The 19,676-nt window shown below is 34.5% G+C and overlaps 4 protein-coding genes across 4 annotated transcripts in view; 1 reads left to right on the top strand and 3 right to left on the bottom strand.

Moving 5' to 3' along the window:
- Positions 1-77: 77 nt before the first annotated feature.
- On the bottom strand, positions 78-722 carry LOC145604879 (uncharacterized protein At4g08330, chloroplastic-like). Its single transcript, XM_081660862.1, has 2 exons — positions 595-722; positions 78-507 (listed from the first exon to the last, which is right to left on the bottom strand). The coding sequence occupies exons 1-2, from the start codon at positions 672-674 to the stop codon at positions 78-80; spliced, it is 510 nt and encodes a 169-aa protein (XP_081516988.1). The 5' UTR covers positions 675-722.
- Positions 723-1,345: 623 nt separating this feature from the next.
- Positions 1,346-4,627, bottom strand: LOC145606066 (uncharacterized). Its single transcript, XM_081662126.1, has 3 exons — positions 4,495-4,627; positions 3,519-3,601; positions 1,346-3,283 (listed from the first exon to the last, which is right to left on the bottom strand). The coding sequence occupies exons 2-3, from the start codon at positions 3,561-3,563 to the stop codon at positions 2,651-2,653; spliced, it is 678 nt and encodes a 225-aa protein (XP_081518252.1). The 5' UTR covers positions 3,564-3,601; positions 4,495-4,627; the 3' UTR covers positions 1,346-2,650.
- Positions 4,628-5,871: 1,244 nt separating this feature from the next.
- On the top strand, positions 5,872-13,853 carry LOC145605458 (zinc finger CCCH domain-containing protein 19-like). The gene is made up of 10 exons (XM_081661513.1): positions 5,872-6,119; positions 7,791-7,870; positions 8,775-8,962; positions 9,854-10,829; positions 11,209-11,315; positions 11,891-11,950; positions 12,272-12,322; positions 12,695-12,767; positions 12,949-13,165; positions 13,563-13,853. The coding sequence occupies exons 1-9, from the start codon at positions 5,977-5,979 to the stop codon at positions 13,143-13,145; spliced, it is 1,875 nt and encodes a 624-aa protein (XP_081517639.1). The 5' UTR covers positions 5,872-5,976; the 3' UTR covers positions 13,146-13,165; positions 13,563-13,853.
- Positions 13,854-14,388: 535 nt separating this feature from the next.
- The window catches only part of LOC145605554 (CBS domain-containing protein CBSCBSPB3-like), a 7,791-nt gene continuing 2,503 nt past the window's right edge, over positions 14,389-19,676 (bottom strand). Inside the window, exons 6-14 of the mRNA XM_081661626.1 lie at positions 19,553-19,666; positions 19,399-19,465; positions 19,218-19,323; positions 19,064-19,122; positions 17,881-17,987; positions 17,686-17,813; positions 16,495-16,577; positions 16,312-16,401; positions 14,389-14,930 (exon numbers count right to left, since the gene is read on the bottom strand). Of these exons, the coding sequence (XP_081517752.1) occupies positions 14,757-14,930; positions 16,312-16,401; positions 16,495-16,577; positions 17,686-17,813; positions 17,881-17,987; positions 19,064-19,122; positions 19,218-19,323; positions 19,399-19,465; positions 19,553-19,666 (928 nt within the window). The 3' untranslated portion in view covers positions 14,389-14,756. The remainder of the gene's footprint in view (positions 14,931-16,311; positions 16,402-16,494; positions 16,578-17,685; positions 17,814-17,880; positions 17,988-19,063; positions 19,123-19,217; positions 19,324-19,398; positions 19,466-19,552; positions 19,667-19,676) is intronic.

Here is a 19,676-nt window from a genome sequence, read left to right as displayed (position 1 = left end):
ATAGACAAAGTTGAGCCTTAATTTGCAAGACCAATAGAAACTTTTCATATATATAAAAATTTGATAAACTATTTGAGTCATATATCGTTGCTGAAAATATTAGATTCGTCACAAGAAGAAGGCTGCAGAGCGCGAATCCTGATATCATAAGTCCCGGCAGCATCTGAATCCCCATTCCATCCCCATGAACCTGTGGAATTAGGGGATATATCTTTCTGCTTCAAAGATTGAGAGCGGGCAAAATTGCTAAAATTACGAGCATTTCCGACATAGTTGCCACATTGCCGGCATAATAGTTTAGTTCTTCGCTGAAATATCCCCCATGAACGAGCTGATTCGAAATAAGGCTTGCACCTAAGCTGTTGGATTCGACTAAACCTTGTCTCGTCTATAGATAAGAAAGAAATGATGCCCTTTTTGATGGCTTTGCCGTAGTACTTTGAACCGATCACAGAGGTATTCCGATTACATGAATTAAGGTTGAGATCATACCCACAAGAACCACAGCTGCAGGAAAGAAAACACAGTCAAGATTAATGGAATCAATGAATGAATGTCAAGAGGAATTAGCAAGAGAAAGGGGGAAGAGAGAACCTGTAATCGACGTCGTGAAGCGAAGAGGAGGAGAGGGAAAGAACAGGGTAGCCATCAAAGTGATGCGGATCAACCAACATTATTGTTTTGTCTTGTGTTTGAATGTTGGTTGAGGAAAGGAAAACCAGATTTTTGCAATTTTAGAATGTTGAATAATGACAGACTGCCGCCATCAAGTTACCGTTAGCCTCCACTTATTTGTGTTCGAAATAAAGAAAATAAAATAGCTAAAGTTGCCATGTCGACAGAGGGGAGCAAATGACTCTTCTACCCCTGGTCAAAGGATATGAAAATTGATTTGTAAAAATATGCTTTTTTTTTTTTCATTTTATTTTTGTTGACATAATTCCTTTTTTTTTCAGGAAATTGTTAACATGATTCCTTAGTCACTCACCTAATGTGTTAATTTTAATAAGTAAAAGTAATAAAAAGTTATCTTGATAATATGAGTGAGCGATTTAGGCGACTTTAACATGTTTTACATTGACATATTTTCTCTTATATATGAAACAAACAAAAATTATGGTAGAAAAGGAGAGTAATAATGTAATATGGAATGATGGAGTAGCCAAAATATGCCAACTAAATTAAATTCTTAAACTTTATGCAAATTAAGCCTCTGACAAAGAAGTATACAATATGTGACATGAATGCATCTTATTTTAAACAAAGGAAGAAATTATAAAATATTACATTATGTCGAAAATACTAGGCAATTCATCTTAAAATTTTGATATGAAAGACATTTTCATGTTTTGATCAAAAGAGGAATATGAAGCAACTTTGGAGCATCAATGCTAAATTGTTAACAAGTACAAGTATATACATAATTGATACAAATACAATGAGACACTTTCATTTCTTCAAAATCATCTTAGCTGTAGCAAAACTTTTTGTCCTATAATTTCCGAGCCTGACCTTTCCTTTGTTGGGCACCTTCACTCCGCCTCTTCCCCCATGAATTTTCGGCCACCAGCCCAGTTTTTCCCCCTTCCTTTTACCCCCATGACGGCCACTTCCAAGCCCCTTGAAACCATTCTTCACTTGTTTAGGTTTCTTAGAATGCTTCATGTGCTTCATTAGCCCACTTACAAGTGCATGAAAATGTCCTTGTTTCCTCTTTGCCAAAGTCTTGACCTCAGATTTTCTTGGCTTCTCTGACTTCAGTTTCAGATGATGATTGGCTTTTTTTGTGTGATGAAACATCTCTCCAAGTCGTTTCCAAAATGATCTAGCATGACGTGCATCAGACTCATCCCTATAATGATGGTGGTGGTGATGGTGATGATGGTGAAATATCATCCCTAGCTTCCTTCCAAGTCTCCTCAATCTCCCTTTCCTTTTTCCTCGCTCCTTTTGTGGGTCCCACTTATGTAGCCGTGCTGAACTCACTTGGCTTGAGGATTTTGCATCAGAGTAGTCATCTCTACTGTTGGAATAGGAAGAAGTATCATCATAACCTGAAGCAGTACTGTCGGTTAATTCAGACTGTTTCATCCTTGTTGAGTGGCCTACTCTTATGCAGGGGCTCACTTTCTTCACTGTCATAACTATAACTTCCAGATGATTCATAACTCCCACTCAAAGAAGATGGCGAGCCACTTTGCTGAGTTGTTGAACCAGAAGAATAGCATGAATTCCAACTCGTTTCCTCTGAGATTTCATCATGAGGCGCAACCTTGCTGTGCAAAGGCCCCTTAATATTTTTCCTGATTAGACTATTTCTGTTTGAAAAATCCCTTGACCTGATCATCTTCGATGATTGGCCCATTTCTTGTGCAATTCTTCCACTTGTATGACTCTGACTCCTTTTCTGAAAGGACGACGCGTATTATTTGTTCTGTTATGTCTCATGGAACTTGTGTGCAGGGCTTCAATGTCGCTTCTCTCTCAAAAGCCTCTCCACGATAGGACTGATGTGGCAATAGCCTCAAACCTTGTCCATGTTTTTTGAAGCATGACTTGAAAAAGATCCATTCCTACTCAATTTACCTTTAAGTGACTCAGATCTACCAAAGTCGGCCTTAAACATAGGCCTAAGAACCTGGCTGATTGACTAAGCATTTGAATTCTTCACCAACTCTACTCCCTTCATTCCATCATCACTTTGTGCTGATACCCAATCTGACTGTTTATTAGCCATTCTTTGAGTCACATTCGAGCATTTAATCTCACCTCTCATAGGATCAAAATCTCCATTCTGATAAAGCAACTGTTGTCGCATACCATCACCATGACCTACAGAATCAATATTCCCGCTCCATTTGACCTGAGAAAGAGCTGGAGAGTTGCCTTTTCTAAGCATTAGACTCCCTTGGTTAAAAAGCATATTTTCACCAAATGCAGCCGGCTTTTCAGTGAGGCGTAGCTCATTTGTTGCTACCAAGTCTTTTTCCTTGCCTAAAGGATTTGCTGAGCTTGAAAAATTGGGCAAACCCAAATCATCAACCCTCTTTTGCTCTGATGTCTGAACAGTTTTAACAAGCTTTTGAAGTGATGGAATAAGGGACTCAATTCTGCTTAACGCGTCTTCAATTCCCTTGGTAAAATCCACAGATGAATCCACTTCTTCCTTATCACTTCCCACATTATTTCCATCAATTCCCTTGTCCTGCAGCAAACTTGGGCTATGCTGTAATGTTTGTTTGGAGGGCAGAACACCAACTGTACTGGATTCGGATACCACCCTCTATAATTTTCCAAAAGATAAAAACAGAAACAAATAGATTCAGATTCAAAGTCTGTCTGGTAGAATTATGCAGATATACTAATAGATTACTATCCAAGGAACACCAGCTGATTCTCGATTGTATAAGCATCATAAACTTACTTACCAAAACAGAATAAACAGACTGATGGTTTTACAAGTGCAGCAAATAATATCAATGTATTAAACACTGAAAGCCAAAGGAAAGACAACAAACCTCTGCATACGCTTCAAAAGCCCGTTCAGCAGCAGCATCAAGCATGCTTAAAAAGTGCTGCCGTGCTGCGTATCCTCATCCGACTGCACATAATAAATACAGAGAATAAATCAGGACAAGACAAAAAAAAGTGTCATTTGAAACAAAAAGTATGAACTATAGTCATGTTTAGATTGTTTACACAATACAAAATTCAAAACCAAACAGTTGGTTCAAGTCTGAAACGCAAGGGAGGAGTCTCTAATTAGAATGTTGTAGGTTCTTTCTTGATCAATTCAAGCTACGAAACGAGCATTTCTGACAACAACACTATCAGTAAATCCAAAAATACTTCTTTTACACTACATTGAAAGCAGACATGAAGATTAAAGAATACTGTCCTATAAAAATCAAGACTAAACAAGAAAAACAAGACTGAACAACAATTATCCTAGTATAAATATTATTAACAGCATTATGGCAAAGCGAATCAATATCCTATTAAAACTTAAGAACATCAAGGCCATCAATCACACAACTAAGCACTAACAATCAATCAAAGCCTTAATCCCATAAGTGAGGTCGAACTAATAAGCAATGTGGGATGAAAGTATGAAACCATATCGGTCCATTTGGTAAATGGTTGTAAATGGTGCCGAATGTCATTATTCCAACATTTACTCGTAACTCTCCAATAGTTAATTCTCAAATTCTACAAATTTCATCCTAAATAATTACCAAATAATTTCCACAATAGCTACTACTATTTTCAATAAAACAACCGTCTATAACTTGTGCATTAACACGGTACATCCTAATAAATCAAATTAAAAGGTAGATTATACCTAATAAAAAAACCCACTACTGACCAAAATCTTCTGTAGATGGTAATAGATGGTGATAATGAAATTGAACTCAATAAATTTGCAAATACTGTACTATATAGACAAAAAAATAATAATAAAATAAATATAAAAAAGTGGTACAAAAATTTTACCATGAAAAACAGAGAGGTTGAGGATTGAGTGACCGGTAAAAGGGCGTCGCCGGTTTGGTGTGAAGAAGTGACGGTTGGGAAGAAAGATAAAAACAGTGCTTTTTTTTTTTTTTTTTACAGTACTCACTGTTTGAGGAATTGTGTGTGTGTTTTTTTTTTTTTTTTTTTTTTTTTGTTTATTTATGTTCTCAAGATTAATTTTTTGAAAGACAATTTATTCACTTTTTTTTTTTTTTTCAAAGCTGAATTTTTAAATCAAGCTCTACCAAAATTAATAGAAGGATTTTATACAAACACGTTCCGAGTACCGTTAGTAGTTCACCTTGCAATCAAATAGGCAACAGTATTATCGGCTCTTTTCACGTCAGAAGCAACCGTTAGTAAACTTAGTATCCCATATTCCCACCTTGCAATTAAGTGAGCAGCGGTATTACCGACTCTTTTCACGTGAGAAGTTACCGTTAATATCCCACCTTGTAATTAAGTGGACAACTGTATTACCGGCTCTTTTACATGAGTAAAACAAATGAAGAAAACAGTTTAAACAACTTTATTTCACTTGTTCTCAGAGATTCTTATAAACGCGGGTTGCAAAGTACAACAAATTTTTTTTGTTGGTTACAAGTACTTAATAATTGTCACACCATCTTCATCAAGGAAAAAAAAAAAGTGCTTCCCATTATTGTTGTCAATTTGGGTAATATTTCCTTATTATTGAATAAAATTAATAGAATACAATGAATAATAAATTAATAATCCATAGCCTCAGAAAATAAGGAAATATTCCTCCTAAAAAGGTAAAAAATCACCATTACCAAAACCAATATTATATCAACATATCACAATAATCAAGGGAGAGAATCCCAAGCCATATGTCAATCCATATTGGGTGCGTTACTTCCCTCATCCCTCCCATGACCTAATTAAGAAATCCAACATAAGGAGCATATACAATTATACATAAGCCTTTCTTCACCTGTTTTGATTTACTGAACTGAACTAATTGAAGCTTAACTGAATTGAACTAAATTAAACTGACAAACTTGAAATGAATTGTTTATGAGAGAAGAAAATTAAGAGCTGAACTGAACTATCCCATTTCTTAAATATTGTAACGTTATACTTTTGAATTTGACACTATTCATACTCACGAGTACATAACTATTTTTTTCTAAAAACTTATAAAATTCGTTTCGATATCACTTTTATTTACTATAGTTGTTATTATTTATACTCCGTACTATAATCGAGATATAGATTACGCTTTTAAGCATAATTCCTTTTTGCTGCAATATTAGGGTGACGGAGAAAACATTTATTATTAATTTATTATTATTACTCGGTATTAATTTGTTACATGTATTATTTACAGCAATTAAATAAACCACCAAACTCCTATTTTATACAACAATCAGTCATTCAGTCCTCCTTCTCCCCTGCTCTTTATTTCTCTCTCTTGTTTTTCTCTCTCTAAAATCAACAATGGTGAAGAGAAAGAGAAAGAATAACATCAGCAAGCCGAAAAAGGAGATAATTGAAGAACCAATTAAAGGAGGAGAAGTTGAGTCTGAAGATTACTGCTTTGTTTGCAAAGATGGTGGTCTTTTGATGGTTTGTGATTACAAGTATGAATCTTTTCCATTAATTTTTGTTAATTTTGTTTATTGATCATTAATTGTTCGTCCAATGTAGCATCTTTTTGGGGTTTTCTGGGTTTTTTATGAAATAAATTTCCCCTTGATTTTTACTTGTTATACTTCTATAAAGTTTGTGGAATAATGTAGCATCTTTTTTATGAATTTTTGTTTCTGGGTATTGTTAAAAATCTTCAAATTGCTTGTTTTTCTTAATTATTTTTACTGGGTATATGTTTTTTTTTTTCTTTTTGGTTATGTAACTTTTTGTTAAATTGGGGTTCAATAATTTTGTGCCTTTGTCATGCCTTTTTGATTAATGGCGAAATTGTTTTGACCTTTTCACTGTGATTTTATGAGTAGGTGAGCAATTGAGTCATGCTTCCCCAGAATAAAATAAATAAATAAAATGTAATAAATAAATAATAATATAAAAGTTTTAAGTTTTTTTTTTCCTTGGTGCGGTAAAGCGAAATAAAGGAGAGAAAACAGGGAAAGATAATCCGTTTCCCCTGAAATTAATAATTCAGTTGAAAACTTCAAATAAATTATTCAGCTTAAAATAAATTATTCAACTTATATAGAGTCACAAACGACATTGATGTAGACGGGTTTAGTTTTGTACTACCCGCAATCTATTTTTCTGCAATTAAATTAATTGATGTACGTATCTAAAGGCCGCAAAGGACATTGATGTAGACGGGTTTGAGAAAGATTGTCTGGACATAAAATCCAAGTTCCTTGACTTGAAGAGTCAATGAGAATCTGCCACTCTGTGGCTTTGTTGACCCACATTCAATTAAAAAAAATGATAAAAACAAGAAGAAAAAACTGGGGAAGATGAATGATTAAAGCATTAGATGAGGAAACTGGGGTTGGTTGCACATGCACGTGCACTGCAGGTGGTATTAGTTTATACACTTTTTTTTTCCCAACATAGTATAAACTAGCCCCTACATATAAAACTCCAGAATACTTAATGAAATTAATATAATTAAGAAACATAATTAGGCAAAAACTTTGGTATAAAATTTATATAGTATGAAATATTTGTATAAGATCCCTTTGTTTCTAGGCTTAATTGCAGCTTCTGCAATAGCAGAAAGGGCTTAACAAAGAGCCACAAAATTTCACCTAAATTTATTCTATCTGCCAAAATTTATTACCACCTGCATTGCACATGCCCCAATCCCTTATATAATTGTCATGTTTTTTTATTTTCTTTTTTGCATTGGAAGTATATAGTGAACATTAGTTAAGGAACAACCATTTTAAAGAAGAATGTGGACTATCTTTAAGGGACGGAAGAAGTAGTATTTCGAACATAAGTTGGTGACGATTGAGTCATCAATGGAATAAGGGATTCCTGCAAGATTGAGTATATTACTTTTGTTATGTTATACGAAGTAATTTTCTGTTTTGATTTGAAAAGGAGAAAATGTTACTATACTGAACTTTCAACTCTTTGAAGTTCAGGATTATTTATCTTTCAAGATGATAATGATAAATAACAATGATCTTTTCTGATGATTAATAGACTCAAAAATGTGTATTGTATCGTTTGACCTATCAGACAATTGGACCGTGGGTGTGGCCTTGTTTTATCCTTTCATTTTCATGTCTGCTAAGTTCGTTATCTTCGTGATTGGTTTGATTTTGCAGAGGTTGTGTGAAATCTTATCACGCTGAATGTGTGGGAAAGGAAGAATCAACTGAGGATACTGATGATCCATGGATATGTGGTAAATCTGTCTATGAATCTTCACAAAGTGTCGTGCCATTAGTAATGCTATCTTAGGGTCCAAATTTGGTCTCCTTAAACATCAGCTTTATATATATGCCTTTGAGCTCATGTTTATGATTAGTTAATGATAAATGCCTGTTTTGCATGCCAGTCTTAAATGTTAGACCATCTTCACCATCTAATAAAAATTGTTACACCCTTTGTTTCATATTAAAAAATAATAATAAAATAAATAAAAGACGACCACTTACAATCTTCAGAAAGGGTAAGAAAGATCATTTCACTTCTCTTTAGTTGTGTTATACGAAGTACTAGCCAATGTTCTTCACTTTATTTATTTATTTTTTTTGAAAAATAGCCAAAAAAAAAAAGTAGCATTGGAAGTTTAACAGAATTTGTCATGTCTAGTAAGTGGGCATTATTTTGGAACATCCCGAATTGGAGTGGTGGACATTTTAACAGGATGGAGGGAGTAAGTATGCCAACTAGCAGCAAATGCACAAGTTCATCTTTTTTAAATAAATAATAGTAAAGCTTCAGTTTTAGTTTAATCCTTTTCTACTTTTGGCACTTTTTTGCCTTCCATAAGATCAAGTTGAAGACTTTTCTATTTAACAGTTTGATATGCCAAGGTGCTCCTGCAATTCCTTAAACTTCTTCTTTCTTTCTTTATTTTATTTTATTTTATTTTATTTTTTTAATTTTTTGGATAGGAAAGATAGTATATCTAGCTAATAAATGTAATATCTTAGGCCTAAAGGTTGAGGCAGATTCTGCATTTCCATCGATGATATCCTGTGTCTATTATTCTACTCGTCTCAATTATAGGGTGTTCTTGGTTTTTTGCATTGTCAAAAAGCTCAAGCAAGTAAACTTGACAAATGATGAGTGCTTCTTTTCAGGATGGCATAATTGCTTTCTTTGCAAAAGAAATTCAAAGTACCAGTGTTTCCTCTGTCTGAATGCTGTTTGCCAAAGCTGCTTCAAGGAAGCTGCATTTGCAAAAACTGCAGGCGGTAAAGGGTTCTGCCATGACTGCCTCAAACTTGCATTACTCGGAGAAGAAGGCGTGGATGTTGACTCAGATGGGGTATGGGGTACTTTGTAAATCAGTGCTGTATGAAATCTATAGTTTGATGTATACCTTGATAAATCTCTAATACTTGCAGGTTTTATCTACTTGATGCATATCTTCATTAAGTAGCTACTCCACATATTATATTTTGATACTTGGACATATATGCTGAGGTGAATATGGGGGTGCCCTGTATTCTTTTACCAACTAGGGTGCCTATCCCGGCCCCTGGTGTACGCCATCTAATGTGGACAAGGTTATACTTTGAATACAACTCCCCTTGTTGTGACCGGGACATGAGACTCATCTATGGGCATAGAGTTTATGTTGGGATTGATGATGTCGATAGCGCCGAGTAATTCTATATGAAGTGATATAGGCAAATTTGTATAAGTTTATTTTGTAATTTATTTAAATAATTTATCTTTATAGATGTAAGTGTTGATCTCCTTTTCTCTCTGATTGTAATTAGATGAGATTAAGCGCTCTCAGATTAGTGTTAGCGTTAGAATTTTTCCGTAATTGGCTTATGAAGATTTGATGGCAAAGGCTATTTCATATCTCATACTCACAAATGCTGCCTCCTATTCCTAAATTATTTTCCTTTTTTAGGTGTTTAATGTGTCATGTATCTTAAATTTATACCTTGGTTTGGTTTCAAAATCTAAACGTAATTTATTCCTTTTATATTTTACCCCATTACCTGCCTATTCCAGCTCTCTGCTGCTTCATAGTTTTAATGAATCTATTTTCTGTGGCCACTTTGTGTGCTGTAATGTTGAAATGGTCCATCTTGTTTTCTTGATTACTGGTAATAGAGTCAAGTGTTGTTTGGTTAACTTGATGAATATCAAATTAAATTTGTGGCTTTTATAGTTACTTAATTGGTTTATCTATATCTTACAGGAAAAAGTGGACTTCAAAGACCGGGAAACATATGAAGGCCTTTTCAAGGAATACTGGGATATTGTCAAGGAAAAGGAAGGGTTGACCTTAGAAGATCTGCATGATGCAGATGTCCAAATAAAGAAGGATGATGACAGGGACAAACCTCATAAGTCACATAAGTCTCGGCAGTTGCATCACTCTGACTCGGATGAATCTGTAAAAGAGGAAGACAATAAAGAATTGACATCTGATGATGATCGTGATAGTGATGGTGAAGGTGATGGTGATGGTGATAATGCTGTAAAGCCAGTAATAGTTAGTAAGAAAAAGAAGCCCAAACAGTTGCCAAGAAGGCGCAAAGGTCCTAAAAAAATTGAGTTTGTAGGTTGGGCCTCCAAAGTTCTTATAACGTTCCTTGAATCTATTGGAGTAGATACGAGCAAGAAGCTATCTCAGGATGACGTGGCTTCACTGGTCAATAAGTATGTACATGACAATAAACTGTTTGATCCAGACAAAAAGAAGAAGGTTCTTTGTGATGTACGACTGCGACCTTTAATAAAAAGAAAATCATTTAGCATATATAAAATAAATGATGCTTTAGAAGGTCATTTTTCTGAAAACCTAGAGAAGTCAGAAGGTGAAGGATATAGTTCAGGATGTGAGGAGGAAAAGGCCTCCTTACCTATAAAGAAGAATTGGTGGAGAAAGCTTGGATCATTTCAGCATAAAGGATCACTTATGGAAAAGTTTCAACAGAAAGAGGCGATGATTGAGGAGCCTAAAAAACCAATTGTTGTTGCTCAAGTTATTTATAGTCAATTTGCAACTATAACTCCACAAAATATGAAGCTCGTTTACTTGAAGAGGTGTTTAGTGGAAAAGTTGTTGGAGCAGCGTGAAACATATGAAAGCAAAGTGATGGGAAGCTTCGTGAAAGTCAAGTCAGAACCATTTGATGCAAGGCGTCCATATCAACTCCTTCCAGTAAAAGGTAATGAATATGAGATGATGATGATGAGTGATGTGTAAACTATATGGATGGATATGGTATTAACCTTAGTAATTTGTTTCTTTAACCTATATATACTGTCGAAATATTTTGTGCTTCGTTGATTTTTTCCTACCACCTGTTCAACATATGTATTAAAGCATAATAACAGGATACTACAGTGCTGTCATTTATGACAGGAAACTCTTCAAATAAATTTAACTCTACAGTGATCATTCATGTTTCTATATCTGTTGAACTGTTCCTCTTGTGACAAACTGGTGGGAACTGGGAAGTTAGCACTTGACTTAATGCTTTCCTTATCTATCCCAATTGCTTATTGTATTGATTTTTTTTTTTTTTTTCTTTTATACCTTTGTAGGAATCTCGAACTCCGGTGATAAGAACAATGGAAAGGTTTTTCTTCAAGTATCTAATCTAGCTAATGATGTTCCTATTCGCTTACTATCAAATGATGATATAGCTGAGGTACTTGATCAATTAGATACTCCTAATATCATACTATGGATGTGTAATGACTCATTGTAGTAAATTTGCTAATCTTTAGTTCTTTTTTACAAACATGTGATGTAATTTTCAGATAAAAGTTTGATTAATATTTTTTTCACCTTTTAAAAATGCATAAAAATATTACTTTACCTTCTCCCTCTCCTTCTCCCTGCATTAATATGTTAGTCATGTTACTGCCCTTAATTTAGATTCTTTGTGCTAATATTGATGTATGCTGTAAAATCTGAGCTTATTCTCAACAAAGTGTAAAATGAACCTTGACTAGGTGGGAATATGACATCCTATGAAATCGTCATGAGCATGCAGGAACTGCGTGTCTTTGGCATACTACATTAGTTTTTCCATTTCCATATTCATTCCTGTGATATATGTAGCTCTTTTTATATGCATCTAACATTAGATTGTATGTTCTCTTGTTTTTTCCCTTTAATATGGTGGATTTACCCTTTGCCTTCTATTTCCTTTCATATGTTTGTTTTCGTATTTCAGAGTAGGAACACTAACTGTTAGCATTGATTGCTTGTTATATGCAGGAAGATTGTGAAGGATTGCGTCTGAAAGTGGACAATGGCCTTATTCCTAGGCCTACTGTTGTAAGCTCTCTCAGCTTTACTAGAACTCCAAGGAATACTATTATAATAAGTATAAGATATTGTATAAATTTCTTGAAAATTTGGTAATCAATATAACGGGATAACCATTTGGTTTTTCTTTCTAATTGAACTTATTCAAGTAATAATGTATAGCTAACCAGAAATAGCAGAACATTTTGTATTGAATGCTGTGCTAAAATATACTTAAAGGGCTGCATGGTATCTCATTTTTCCTTCTGCAACTGAAGTTTTCTGGTGATTTTGTTTGAGGGAATGAAATTTCTTGTGTAATTCTTGATTAAAATATATTGGTTCAAACAGGTGGAGCTTGAGAAGAAAGCAAAAGAAATCCATGAAGATATTACAAAATATGTGAGTAATTCTATTACTAATATTGGAATGTACTTTGTTCAACTTACTTTCGTAATCATTTCTCAAGGCATTGGCATAATCTCTTAATTTAGTCCTTGGTATACAACATTGTCAAGGTGCTATCTATGCCCTAATCACTTGTCAAGGCACAGGCATAATCTCTTAATAATGGTGTTTGGATGGCGGGGGATAAGGGAAAATTGCTCTCTAATTGAATAATGGTGCTCTCTTGTATATTTTATAATCTCTCTTTGCATAGATCTCTTTTATCTTGAGCATTGACTGCTCTAAACTGGGACCATGCTTTGATTCTTCTTGAGTTATTTTGATTTACCGGTTTTAATATTTTGAATTCTTTGCAATATCAAACAGTGGATCTCCAGAGAACTGTCTATCCTAAAGAATCGCATTGATCTAGCAAATGAGAAGGGACGGAGACAGGAATATCCTTTAGAAGTCATAATTGTGATTTTTTTTTTCCCCTCGATTATTTCGATAATAAATTTTTATGCAACATCAATCTGCTTTTGGATGTTTCTTTGATACACTTACCAATATGTTCGTGTGCAATTGCATGCATAGTTACTATGTTGAAGTATTTATCCTTAACCTTATGTCTGTTACATTATTTGAATCTCGTCAAAGGAGAGACCTGCTACAGTCAGAGGCAGAGCAGTCGCGCTTGCTAAATGAGGTCCCTAAAATAATTGCAGATGTAATCAAACCTGATGAGGAGACTCAGGATAATGATAATTCCGGAAATGCTAACACTCAAGTGATTCCCGGTGGAAACTCTGGAGGCAATGAGAAAATTCCAGCGTAATTGGTACTCCATGACCCTAGGTAACTTTAACATGTTAAATCTTATTCTGAATTTGATTGAATGATTCTTTAGGTATACATCTTATGCCAATTGAATGGATGTAATAACATCTTGCTAGATGATTCTCACTGGCCTGATTATGTTAATACTCGTAACTCTTCTTTGACCATGAATAAAAAAATGCTAACAATTTATGCTTCTTTGGCTGAGTAGTGACCCAAAATAGTTTTAGAATCCGCTGTTTCATCATGTGGATTCAAGGCCATAATACCTGAAGACTTAGTTTGCTGTTAGCCTATTACAGTAATAATTTCTTAATTGATATAGAGCATTTTGTTTGTCTCATAATGTTCGCCCATTTCTTGTATGGATTTATGCTGGGTTGAAGCTGACTGATTTTCTTTCCTTGCGTGACAGATACAGAAATAATATCTGAAACCTACCTGATATAGTATGCTACAAGCCTGCAGACGATTACAATACAACTCTTCGAAGTTTTTGTTTTTTCAGTTGGTAAAGTTGTTTTCTGTAAATACAGAAAATTTACAGCAGAAACTGTATTGTAGAAACCGTATTGTATTTAGTTCATGGCTTGTTCTTTAGATGAATAAGTGAGCTAAAACTTAATTGTTGATGATACAATGAAACAACTTAATATGTTATGGCAAACTCTTGTGAATTTTGAACTATGATATTAATCATGATATGAACTCACTCTCATAATTGCTTCAGATTAGTTTTGATCTATTTGCTCCTGTTAATGTGATTTTTCGGTGAATGATATGAACATCACTAATTTAGCCAGAAAAAATGGAGCTTTTTTCGTTATGGAACTACACGGTAATACTGACTAATGCCAGTTATAATGATTTCTAAGATAAGCTTTTGCTCCCTATAGCTAGAGTAGGTGATAAGTTGAAGATAGCTTAGCGTTCATGTTTACTATGTTCCTAACCTTTTTTTTTTTTTTTTTTTTGAAAGGAACTATGTTCCTACTTTACAGTGAGTTATTGTTATATTATAATTAAGTGAGTATTTAGCTTTAAGACTCATTTTCGGCCTTAGGTACTCCTACCAGAGTACGGATACTCACACTAGTTCAGAAATTTCTTCTGAAGCTATAAGATCCAGAAGTAACAGTTTAATGAACAATTTCATTATACAGTAACATCGTTTATATGCACTTTGTTGAATGTTGATAACAATATGTTGGCAGAAGCTTATTCTGAAGACTCAAGAACAATTGAACATAACTTACAAAAATTTTATTAATTTTATCAACCGAAAAGGAGTATCATATTCTGTAAGATGAACCACCTTGAGTAGTAAAAGATGTCAGAAGATCCAAGCTTTGCTTGATTGCTTTATATATTTTCAATTTACAAAAAAATATGGGATAGTTTTAAAGGTCACAATGGCCCCAAGAGAACAAAAAATTATGCATATCACATCGTGTTTGGGAAAACTAACTTCCCAACAAAGAAGCAGGCACCAATTGAAGCCAAATCATGATTTTGTTTACACCAAGCTCAAGTTGAGCATGGGAAGTAAAAGTATAATTATGTTAGGACGGCCAATGTCTGCAGCCTGGTTCTGATTCCATGCAACACCTCAGCGTTTTATGTGCCTCAAATAGACCACCACACCAACAGCTGTTACCATCACTGTACCTGCCAGAATCCCTGAATGAACTGATGTCCATCTAGATCTCTCAACAACAACAGAACTAGTCTCTGAACTGGTTTCCTTGACAGCTTCAGGGAACTCTAGAAACAACCTTATAACCTGTTGAGGACAAGATAACATTAAAAAGATGAGAAAATTATATATATAGACCTCCTGATATGGAGAAAGATAATGAAAAGTGAAACCTGAACTTATTGGAAAGTGAAAAATATATAACTATTAAGGGTCAATTCTATTAAACTTATTTTGTTTAAGATTATCTGAACTTATCTTACCACGTATTTAAAATTTTGCTAAACTTGAAATTATATCATAACTTATTCCGTTTGAATTTAATTGTTGACAAAAAGCAAGCAGTTAGAAGAATTTAATTGAAATCATGATTGTATGCTGCTCTGAATCCAATAAATAAATCAAGTGAAATTATTTTGTAATAAATGAGTATGACATGCACAGGATGCACAAGGTGAGTGCGACCAGGGGTAATTTCTGGTTCAAAGCAAGGAGATTGAAGCATCAATCCTCATCTTCAAATCCCCACTCCCCTTCAAGTCCTCAAATCCACACCATCCCCCTTCTCGTCCCCACCATCAAATAGCCATGAAGACCACCATATCCCCTGCCTCCAGCATTCCCCGCTTCCCAGCTGCCTCCTGGGCTCCCACTACCAAACCATTTCCATGAACGGTTTTGCATTTACTAGCTTCTATGTGATAAGAGTTTATTACAATCTTTATAATTTTTACTCTTAATCCATAGGAATAGTTCTAAGCAATCTTGATAATAAAACAAACTACAACATAACAACGTAGGTCTGGTCCAGAATGCATGGTCCCCAATTTACTTAAAGTTGAAAAAAAAAAAACTACAACATAAGTCAGTGGTACATATCGCATCAATCAAAATCAACAACTGGCCATTTTTTCAGCACTCAAGTTTTGGATTGGAAATGAATATCAGATTATCCTCACAAAGCATTACTTTTGGTGCAATGCTGAACTTACCTGCTGTCCTTACCTGCTGTCCTCCGAAAAAAAATTCCCATATTATTCTTGATTAGTTAGAAGAAAGCTGGCATAAAAGCTAACCTTCCACATATCTCACTTAAAAAATGATCCTTTTGGATAGCTGTCATATAAAATAGCTAAACATGTCTGTTTTTACTTTTTATTAGGAAAACAATACAAACAAGCCTTGCAAAACGGAAATTTTTAATCCTAAAGCTGCAATGCAGTGTCAAATATTATCCAGTTTCGGAAACCTCTCTCACATAGACTACTAGGCATCAATTACTGTTAGTGGGAAAATTAGAAACCAAGAGTTTTTTTTAAAAAAAAAAAAAAATTTAACACGCCCATGGTAACTCGTATAATTAATTAATGTTAGCGGTTAATTTGGAAACCAAGATATCATGATACAGTTCCAAAATGATGCACTGAAGTTTTGTTTGTTGACCTGCAAAAATGGCAAAACATAGTACCTTTTGTCCCACTGATCTTGCATGAAGCGCAGCACCAATGAGATCAGAATCACAAGTGAGTAATATTTTATCACCTTCATCATCTTCATACTATAGTCAAAGGAACATAATGTTAGGAGACACGCATATAATGGAAAGGGAGGCCAAAACAGAATTGTCACAGCACAAACTTCACAAACTTACCAATAATTGTGGACGATTGCCACTGTCACTAGACCCTATTCTTTGCATGACAGCAGAAACAAGCTCGTCCAAATTCTCGGTCGCTGAAGAAAATTTTACAGAAAAGGGACAGGGACGTCAAATTAGGTTCCATCAACACAAAACTGTAAAATATTAAGTAAAATTGCATATTAACAAACATGGTCTTTCCAAACCATTAACCTCAATGATCTCATAACTACTATGACATCAACCATTAAATAATATTACAACTGTTACTAATCACACATAAAAATATAGCAACTACTCATCACCACAAATGACTACATCCGCTGATGCAAGGTTTGCTAAACATGACGTGGTTTATCGTCCACTCCTTAAATGTTGAGCCAACAAGTACATCCAACAGGGAGGAATATCGTTAGTGGAAATGCCTAATTCACCCACTGTCATGGGACATGGGTCCAGAAAACATGAGGGGATACAGAAAATTATAGGGTAGTAATTAATGCATAGCATACACAATCAAAATCATAAATGTCAAGTCTTCACCAAAGATTAACATACAATAAAGGAACAGTGCCGCTCTTGCTGCATTTAGCAGTGTACATGGAGTCATGGACAACATCAATCCAGAGCAAAAATATCTCTAGATAAGGAAGAAAGATGGATCCAAGTCCAAGTCAACTAAGGAAAATTGGACTACACCAGGAAATAATGAGAGATTTTTCAAATATTCCCTTTTCCCCTCCAATAAAAAAACTAAGGGGAATAGGCTGTGAGGCATGGACAAGAGACAGACCGAGAGAGAATAAACATAGAACGGGGAAAATACACGAGCACTGCAATTTACTTAATTTAAACTTTTTATTTTACTTAACACAAAAACCCAGGGAATGATAATGCACACAGGACTGGAAAAACTTTCAAAGAGGATAAAAGATAGTAAGATACTGCTAAAGTTCCAAAATAAATGCACCCAATTTTTCTTCCAGAAAGTCCCAATACAATCTCTGTATCACAAATTCATATAAGAAGATCCATTCAGTTTCCCATTTAATAATTTTATCTAGTCAAGAAGCCAGCACCAGCTTTATACTTAGGGGCTTAGGGCAGAAAATTTTCCAAGGCAGTATATATTGCTACCAAGGGGATTTGAACTGTTTTTCTAATGTCCAAGCAAACTAAAACCAGATGCTACATGACACTTACCAAAAGTAAATCGATGAACACGCCCTTTAGGGTCCTCAAATTTAAATGAAAACGAATTTCCAAGACCAAGTGATGGATATTTTCCCAAATCTGTTCCTTCAGAATTCATCAGCGCAGCTGACATTTCACTGTAAAACTAATCCCTGTTAAAACAAGACCATAAAGCATGAAGGCCAATCCAGCGAAAACAATTACCTATGAGAATCTGAATCATCTGGTGGCTCCAATGCAAGTGCTGAGTCCCAGAACTTTTGCATCATTGTGTTTGCCATATCATTCATAGTTCCAGAGCTATTCTCAACCTTATAAATGGTAAGAAAATAAACATTAAACAGTAGTTATAAACTCAATGGTAATTACACAATATTAAAATAATTACACCAGAAGATTAGACCGACAACACTAAAACCATATACATATATCTAGCCCAAAAACATATACATAAATCCAGCCCAAAAAACATATACATATACCCAGCAGGTCTGAATTTGGAAGGCCTTAATCCTGAACACTTAAACCAAGATACAAACTTATACAAATTCATTATGAGACATACTGATTTAGATTAATTTGCGGAAGTCCCACAAGATGTTGGCAAAATTTTAACAGCATAGGTACTCAGAATTTTAGATGATGCGGAATTAAAGACCAGTTCTTTTTAAAACAATCAAAAGATAAAAAGAACAAAAAAATAACAACAAAAAAACAAAAACAAAAAACAAAGTCAAAAACAAAAAAACAAAAACAAAATCAGTGGACGACATGTGCTCTCTATAAAGTGTATTTTTCAGTTATTTCACAGAACTAATTTTGTATTTTTTAATTTTTTTTTTTTTTTAATTTTTAATTTTTTTATTTTATTTTTGCAAAGGAGCCTTGAAGGTCCAACAAGTAGAAATGGTTTTCTGAGCCATGTATCAGGTACAACCCTCTATACTAGTGCAAAGGCCATTTGAAGTCTGTCAATCTTTTGTATTTACCAAAAAAGGCTAGAAGGCAATTGCTTAGAGACAAATACTTTCATATAAAATGAAGGCCAAAAGATGAATATCAATGAGCTAAACAAGGAGATGTGTTTGCATCTTTGCGGCATCAATACAATAACTTGAGACATTAAAAAAAATACCTTAGTTGGACAACAATGCCCACAAGATTTCAGAAAAGAAGAAAGGAAGTAACAATGGCAAACACTCTCAATAAAGTAATTAAAATGTTATTACAATAATTTCCACTTCCATTCCCAATTTATAAACTCACATGCAGGTGTACAGCATTTACAAAGGTGACAATATGTTGTTTCTATTGAAGGAAATACAAAATTATTGGTCCACAATTACATGATCACACAATTATGAAACCGAACCAAGAAAATGATTACCATGGAAATAGCAGCATGAGTTAGCATTAAGACATCAACACAAGCAGCAACGGATCCATCTGCAGGACAAAAACAAGAAGAGGAACATTCAATGAGCATAGATCACCTATTTTAAACGTCACCTACTTGAAATGACCAATGCCTATATCCTTACCTCTGTCCAAAACTGGAAGATGAAGGAATTTCCCGTCGTGCATTATGTGCAATGCTTCAAGAATTGTTGTTTCCAAATTTGCACATTCAGGATTGGATGTCATCACCTGGAGGAGTACATGCATTAGATTTTGAAACAGAATTGAAACAGCTATTCTTATAAGAACGTTGAGCTTCAAAACCTTTTCCACCAAAGTTAGCTCAGGTGAAAGATTCTGTGCTACAACCCGCATGAGTATATCTCTTGACCTGCAAGACAAACATAATGCACCTTAAATAGAAGTTATCCCAAGAAACAACACAGGAGTATATGAATTCTAGGTGAAAATAATGTACGTTAGGATTCCAAGAACTTTGGTCCCACTTGTTATGATTACTGAATTAACACGATAGTCCCTCATCTTCTTTGCAGCAACAGAAACAGGGTCAGACGGTGAGACTGTTGCTACCCTGAAAGACC

Source organism: Chenopodium album, chromosome 22 (genome assembly GCF_948465745.1).
Source record: "Chenopodium album chromosome 22, dcCheAlbu1.1, whole genome shotgun sequence".
Taxonomy (NCBI): domain Eukaryota; kingdom Viridiplantae; phylum Streptophyta; class Magnoliopsida; order Caryophyllales; family Amaranthaceae; genus Chenopodium; species Chenopodium album.
The sequence above is the reverse complement of the archived record's forward strand: the minus strand, read 5'-3'. Positions and strand labels throughout refer to the sequence as shown.